Source organism: Amphiura filiformis, chromosome 18 (genome assembly GCF_039555335.1).
Source record: "Amphiura filiformis chromosome 18, Afil_fr2py, whole genome shotgun sequence".
Lineage (NCBI taxonomy): Eukaryota > Metazoa > Echinodermata > Ophiuroidea > Amphilepidida > Amphiuridae > Amphiura > Amphiura filiformis.
Genome location: NC_092645.1, coordinates 14,524,006 through 14,532,401, shown reverse-complemented (window position 1 = coordinate 14,532,401; position 8,396 = coordinate 14,524,006). Strand labels below are relative to the sequence as shown.

Here is an 8,396-nt window from a genome sequence, read left to right as displayed (position 1 = left end):
TCCTGAGACTTTGCCGCAATGGCAGCACGAAGCCTGTATCTCGGCTACAATCAGAATGGCTGAGGTACATAAACGCGCCTGTTACCAGGAAACTTGCGAAAATAGACTGGTTAGTGCAGGTTTTCGCACAAGACGACCAATAAGAAAGCCAATACTTCTTAAAAGACATCGGCATGTGCACTGAATGTGATCACAGAGACATGGTAATTTTACAGTAGGCCACTGGTGTAATGTGATCTTCACTGACGAGACCCGGTTCCTCCTCTACAGATAAGGTGGCCGATTCAAGGTCTGAAGACAGGTTGTTCAAGCCCTACTTGAGGATTGTATCCTGCCTAGAGTCCAGGGAGATGGTGGTGGAATCACAATATGGAGAGCATTTCACAGTAGTTCGAAATCACACCTCTACATGCTAGAAGGACACATGAACCAGGACCAATACCTGCATGTTCTTGGTACAGTTATGCTTCCGTTTGCAAGAAGAGACTTAAGGAACAATTTCGTGATCCAAGATGACAGCACCACGGCGGACAGAGCCCTACCTGCGAAGGAATTCCTTGAAAATGAGAATGTAGGACACATCGACTAGTTACCTTTGAGCCCGGATATGACCCCTATACAGAACGTATGGGCAGAAGTATCCCGCAGGTTAGGTAACATGGACAACCAACCAATCATCCTGCAGGAACTTAGATACGCCCTCAATGCTTGCTGGCGAGATATTCCACAAGGAAACTTGGAAAACCTGATCGAAGGAATGTCACGTCGCGTACATGACCTTGAGCTGACAAGGGGGTAGACACACCAATAATGAGTTGTGTTTTCTCAGCAAGAGACCCATATGAACAAGTCATAGTGAGAGTTTAAATTCTTGTTTAAACAATAAAGTTTGCTAGTGTCTTCAATCTCATTTTGTGATACAAAGAGACCGCCAAAAAGTTTTGCGATTGTGTGATCCTTCTATTGTAATGCGCTTCCTCAGGTAATTCTTTGTTTAATTGACAAACTGTGTGATATAAACATCAAAGGACATTTGTATCTTTCAATTAAATTCAACTGAGCACTTCTCCAGAACAATAAACCTGTTCCTAATATGATTGAAAACTACATTTGATCAAAAAATAAAAGATATTCCAAACTTTTGTCCATGACTGTATGTGACCGTCCACCACGAAACGCTCGTAAAGACGGCCTCCGGTCAATTTGGTTTTATTTCCTGTTTAGAATATATATATATCTTAAGCTTTAAAATAATATATCATTCGACTTCAAAGATATCCAGAACGGAGTTCTTCTTCAGCAAAAGGTACCTTATTTCAGTGCTACATATGGTTATCTTCCCCATCAAACAGTCATAATTGGCGGTCATTTCAAATCATCCCCAAGTCAACGAGGTTCAGGAATGCCCTCTCATTGTTAATTGTTAAATCCCACCTCTTGAACAGGATTTAGCCAAAGCAAACAAAAACTAGAGCTATTTAAGAATTCTATAGGTAGAAGCTTATTATCCTCTTCAACAATAGATTGGTTTATATGTGTTTGACTGGCACTAACAAAATGAGAAACATGTTGCACCAATTTGAGGTACATAACATATGAATTCAACCTTTATGCACATCTTGCGCTGTAGCTCAGAATACAATTTGCCGACTTTACGAGCGGTTTGTGGTGGACGGTCACATATTTGAATCTCTTCAAATATAGTTCTCTATGCATTGTCTAGTTTCATTCTTATTCCTAGTGTCTAGCTTATTAATAGAAGGGTTTAGTTACTACACAACTAAATATTCCAACAATTCAACAATAACAACATGTATTGAATTGACGGGTATGTTAAGCCATTTGGGCCATAACGCGGCGTTATGGCCTGCCCCAAACGGCTTGCTATAGACGTTTAGATAACCGTACAATATCTTCTGATCAAAACCACAGATATTTATTGTTCTTCAAAATTTCTGTGGTGAGTATCGTAAAATCATAGGTGATCAGCTTGTTCTTCCACTTTCGTGCAATCGTTATTTGAACAAAAATGTGTACCGTATTTTGATTGCCTTTTAAAAGTTCAAAACGCGGGTGTGGCCTGCTTTGATCTCTTCCTTATCTTCTATGAATATGCATAAGCAGTATGCTTGTTTGCAATCACCCTCCAGCAAGGTCACGGGATACCTGAAACGGGTTAATTACTCAACTACTATGATCCCATCAGACAGCAATAATTTGTTTTTCAAAGAAAGACTACATAGACTTGGGATATGAATGACATTTTTTGCAGCAGAAATGTCAAAATTAGGACCTCAATAATGCGAAAGAGATGCTCAGGTATCAGATATGAAATATAAGTATTATTTAAAGTCACTAAAATCATGGACACCTCACCCAACATTCCATCGTGACCCCATAGTCGTCCATATAACGAAACGTTGGTTCAAAAACAGCACAGACCCGATAAATTGCACGCTTTGATGAATTTGAAAGCTGACACTCATCTTGCTATTAAAAATCGTACACTGAATAAATATTCACCGGCTGTACTCATGGAACTCATTGTACCGGCAGTACTCATGGAACTCATTGTACCGGCAGTACTCATGGTACCGGCAGTACTCATGGTACTCATTGTACCGGCAGTACTCATGGTACTGCTCAAACGCGTAATGTATTATGTGAATGCTGAGTGACCCATTTTTCCAATAATTAGCGATTCTCAACGCAACGAGGTACTTTTTCCCGGCTAACTCTTTATATTTTATTGAACTATGAAAAGGTTATCTCTGTCAAATCTGCTACCTTAATGCTCGCACTCGGTATCAGAAACCTACTCAGAACAAAGTCCAATAACCACCTCACGCAACCGCCCAATATAGTATAGCTTTATAATGACCAAATTCTACTAAATTTACATCCATTCAACATGGCGTCATCCAAACCTGTTCCCACTCTCGATCCACCCAAAGATCTTGCGCGGTGTGGTATTTGTAATGAGATCATCAACCAACCCAAAGCTCTACCGTGTCTGCACACATTCTGTTTGGAATGTTTACGAGAATGGGGTAAATCTAACAAGGACACTGTGACGTGTCCTGTATTGAATTGTAAGAAGACTACACCGATGCCATCCGATGGGGTGGATGGTCTGCCTGGAAATGTCTTTGTCTCATCTCTTATTAACACAAGGTAAAAGTGTGTGTGTGTGTGGGGTGGGGTGAGCGATGGACGGTAGAAAGGATGGATGGTCTGCCTGGAAATGTCTTTGTCTCATCTCTTATTAACACAAGGTAAAAGTGTGTGTGGGGGTGGGGTGAGCGATGGACGGTAGAGGGGATGGATGGTCTGCCTGGAAATGTCTTTGTCTCATCTCTTATTGACACAAGGTGGGTATTTGCCAGTCATATTAAAAATAGAAAACCGCCACTTCCGGCGGCGATTAAGGTGATCTGAAGAGTTTTGTTTTAACTCAGACCAGACTAACAGGCATATACTATACAATGTAGTCATAATTACATTGAATGAGTGCAGAACACAGTATCTGCTGTTAAAAATAAGACATTGAACTTGTAGTATCACGGCAATATCCATCAAATTATCACCGCATATTAGAGAATATTAAACCTGTGTGCCTCCCGTTCGACGGGGCGGTGCGGGCAACACATTATAAGGAACCTTCAAGCAGACCACACTGAGAAGGTTTACAATTATTCAGTCCAAAAACCACACACCAACGTAGAATGTGTAAAATAAGGTGTTACTCTTAAGATAAACATATATATCTTTGCCTCTTGTAAACAGTTTTTATTTCGAAGAAAAGAAACATTATTAGAGCAAGAGTAGAATTTTACAGAAAGTAGGCCAACGTGCTACATACACTTTAAGTACATATCATTAGATTTAGAAAGTTTACTTCGAGGATTGTTACATATCAAAAATATCAATTTTTTATCATTTGCCATAAAATGTGTATTATTCAAAAAATCAAAAGTATTTGATATCAGAAGGACATTCGTCGTATTAAGAATGCGATTCGATATGCCTGCTGTGCTCTCATGTCCCACAAAAATACTGTCCAAATGTTGCTACTAGAGCCCTTACGCCTTACGGCATTGTATTTTATGATCGCTGAACTTCGATAAGAATATTTGCAATCCGATTTGAGTAATAACAATACAAATATTTCTCCCGGACCTTTCTTTTGCGATATTTTTTCCTTTTTCGCAGCTCGGCTGTAATCATGGCAATGGCACATCATCAGAAGTGGGCATAACATGAATTTAGATATTAAATTACTAATTATACTGTTGTTTTAATCGTTATATCATCATGATTAATACGAAACAAAAGATTTAAACCATTCATGCCAATGATTAAAGCACTCTTGCATATAGGCGTCTTTGAAGAACTGACTCTTTAACACATTTTTGTTTCCATCTTTTCAGCCCATCTCGAGGGAGAAACGTACCTTGTGTTTGTTGCGAAGAAACAGGCAATGACGTCATGGCTCGCTGCTTAGAGTGCAACGGATTCCTCTGCCAAAAGGGCGTTGACCTTCATCAGGAGAGACTACTGAAATCCCACCAGGTTATCAAGTTAGAAGACATCAAGTCTGGAAAAGTCAACCTGAAGCACTTAGCAAATAAGAAGATAGCAACTTGCAGAGTGCACGAAGGCCAGCAGCTTTGGTTTTACTGCGAGACCTGTGGAGTAGTGATATGCAGAGATTGTACAGTCGTGGATCACTCAAAACCAGGCCATGCATACGTCACTTTACAGAGCATAGTCTCAGAGCACCGGAAGAAGATCGAAGTGTTAGTCAAGCAAAATGGAATTATCGAGAAGCAAGTTGACAAAGCTTTACAAGATGCTCATAACACCCAGCAAGAATTGGATAGCAACAAAATGAAATCCAACGCTGAGATTGATATGGAGATAGATAAGATAGAGAAGTATGTCCGTAAGATCTGTCGACAGGAGCGTAAACGACTGTTGGAGCAACAAGACGAGACTATAGCATTATCTCGAAAGAAGATCCAATCGTTCAAAGTAACTTTGCAGAGCCAGAAAGTCAGATTTCAAGCAGCGCGCGAGGTAGCCAACCAAGTTCTTCAGAGTGGGTCTGATAATGACGTCGCATCTGTTTACAAGCAGCTCAGCAACTCACTTGAGGATTTGTGCAAGGAAGAACCTGAGAGTGTCCCAAAAGATATTGCCAAACTACCTAAGTTCAAGGCTGACTCTAGGATAACGAGCGTTACCTTCATCGGGGAACTCATAGATCAAGTATCAGATGGTTCATGGGAGATGGAGAGTGAGTTTGGTGACAAAGACGATGCTGGCAAAGTATCAAATCCCAGAGGTATTTCAACAACACCCACAGGAGATATTGTCGTAGCAAATCGGTCATCATCAGTACCGGTAAAAGTCTACAATTCTGATGGGAAGTTTAAATTCGATCTTCATAAGCAATCATGTAATGCCTGGGATGTAGCTGTCAGTCCTGATGGGGAATTCTACGTATCATATTATAACAATGACGTAAAACACATCAACGTGTTTGGATCAGACGGTCGATATCTTTCCAAATTCGCAGCGATATCAGCAACAGGTGTGGCATCAAATACAGAAGGAACATCCTTGAGAGGATTGGCTATCAATCACAAGAGTCAACTATTGGTAGGAGAAGTCATCAAGAAATACATCAGCATTCATAATCTCAATGGCACACATATCACGTCATTCAATGTCAGCATTCCACCATGGTATATTACAACGACATCACAGGGCAATATCATCGTGAGTCCTTTAAATTGCTACTTAAGTGTTCAGGTGTTAGACTCTAGTGGGACCCTTCAGCATACCATAACTGTACCTATGTGTCTCTCTGAATGGCGTCCTACGGGTATGTGCTGCAGCATCAATGATGAGATATGTATTAGTAATTATGAGAAACTAAATGGAATCTACTGCTTCTCGTCTACAGGTGTCTACTTACGATGTGTTACACAGGACGTCAACAATCAAGAAGGAATAACGCTAATGCAGAACGACAAGAAGATGGCAGTAGTGGTGCATTCTAGTGTAAAAATCTTTGGTCGTAAATAGGACGTTAGAACTTCGTTTGTCACCGTATGGGTTTCATGATGTATTGAACCCATAAGAGACAGAACATCGCTGTAAACATTGTATCTGGCATTGCCCCCTGCCCCCTAGTTACGCCACTGGTTGAAATCTAAACACTCCTTATGGAAAACACAATCTTAATCTCCCATACGGGGGTTTTAGGTTTCAAATGGATTAACTCATTGAAAAAAAACATTATACACGAGCAGTGCAAAAATATGCTACACAGTCATGTGTCTATAAAGACAAATGGCGTAGACAGGTTTTCGAGAGAGGGAGGGGGATGAGGTGGGCGAGGTAAATCGCAAATGCACCGACGACTTAGAGGTAAGTGTCAGAACCTATAAATCAAATTGTCAATTTATGACGTCGGAAACGCTTACATTTTCAAACGTTTTACAGATTTAATAACGATTTTAAACAATTTTCTGGTAACTACGTTAATATCCACAGTTCTTACAACCATCAGAGAACTCTTTACTGATATGTAATGTGGCGAAATGTACCGACTTGGTGTGATGTATCACGGGTACCGCGGCTGCTATAGACTAAAGACAGATAGATTTTAATGTCATTGCATAGTGAATATTCTCAGTCACCCAGTCGTTAATATCACAAGGTTCTGAATTAAATCTTTTACAGGAACCTACTTTTACAACTCGCTACGTTGCGTCTGATACCACCACTCCTTTCTTGTTAAGTGACGACAGGTCTACTCTCTCCCAAATGGCTTCCCATATACCTCTCCTGTGCCACTGGTCCTCTTTAACAAGAAAGGGGGGCTGAGACACAACTTCTCCCACGCATGGGACCAGGTAATAAAGACAATCCATAGTTGTCTTCAAGTGTCACATGACCAGCCCAGCGGGTAGTTGCCTGATGAAGTCTGATGGTATCAGACGCAACGTAGCAAGTTCCAGTAAAATATTTAATTCAAAACTTTGTATTATCATGAATAATAATTCACAGACAATTTCTAGATGTTTATTTTGTCATTTTTTCTTTTGATTTTAAGCGTTTTTTCCTTCTTTTTCTGTGGCGTTTGTCGATTGCTTTCATGATAATTAATGCTTTGATAGTTTTTGGCTTCTCTGTTGTTAGTTCGGATCCATGACCAATTGGCACTTCCGCTGTTAAATCGGATCCACGACCAGCCCAAACTTCTCCATTAAGGGGGTACTACACCCTTGTGGTAAATTTGTGACTATTTTTGCATTTTTCTCAAAAAATAATAACACACTGGTAACAAAATTTATGTATATTATTGGGGCATGGAATCCAATTACTACACTGAAATTTCAGTGAATCAAGACAAGCGGTTCAGTAAATATGATAGGGAATGAGGTACATCCTAGCGGTACCTCATTTTCTATCACAAGTATCGAACCGCTTGTCTTGGGTCACTGAAATTCCAGTGTAGTAATTGGATTCCTTGCCCCTATAATATACATAACTTTTGTTACCAGGGTGTAATAAGTTTTTGAGAAAAATGCAAAAATAGTCACAAATTTATCTAGGGGTGTAGTACCCCCTTAAGTGGTTTTGTACCAGGAATAAGATTCTCTGTACTTTGTGTCATATCATTAGCAAAACAGTTCATTCTTGTATATCCTTTCGCTATCGGTCCCCCAATACACTCTAAAAATCATTTTACCCAACTTGTTTTAAAAAGTCACAACTCAACAAATTGAGTAAAACATTACTCAAATTGAGGAAATAATACCCAACATCTCTATCGGTATAGGCCTACGTCCTATCACAAGGAGTCGACCTCTCCATCATGAGTCATCTGTACAGATTCCTATTGTCTGAACACAATTCAAATTGCAAACCCCGCCCGTCTAACGTCAAAAATGCCATTAAAAGAAATAACACTGGTTGAATTTGATGTGGTGGCAACATTTTTTGAAAACGTAATTGTATAATAAAATAGTTAACCGTCAGTAGGCCTATATTTTAAATGTTGTGCCCTGGTCCCGAAATCCTGGCTACGTCCCGGGCTACGTACGCCATGCCATCGAATTCTTCTGTACGTTAAGTTTGTATGGGATCCATTCCATGTCAACTCCAGGGATGTGCACCGCAGCACCTCTTCAATTTTTTTCTTTTTCTGTGTGATGGTAGATATTGATGAGAAAGTAAAATCCCGAAAATTTGAGCTTCATACTCCATTTCGTTTTCCTGTGGCATCAATTTGAAATTTAGGGGGGTCAGCGTAAAAAATGTGTCGCAACGCGAAAGTTGACGTTTGGAGGTCCATAAATGTATAAAGGAAACCCTTTACA

At 40.0% G+C, this 8,396-nt stretch overlaps 1 protein-coding gene across 1 annotated transcript; it reads left to right on the top strand.

Moving 5' to 3' along the window:
• Positions 1–2,911: 2,911 nt before the first annotated feature.
• LOC140138977 (uncharacterized) lies at positions 2,912–6,093 on the top strand. Its single transcript, XM_072160757.1, has 2 exons — positions 2,912–3,174; positions 4,431–6,093. Exons 1-2 carry the CDS (start codon positions 2,912–2,914, stop codon positions 6,091–6,093), a joined length of 1,926 nt encoding a protein of 641 aa, XP_072016858.1.
• The last annotated feature ends 2,303 nt before the right edge of the window (positions 6,094–8,396 follow it).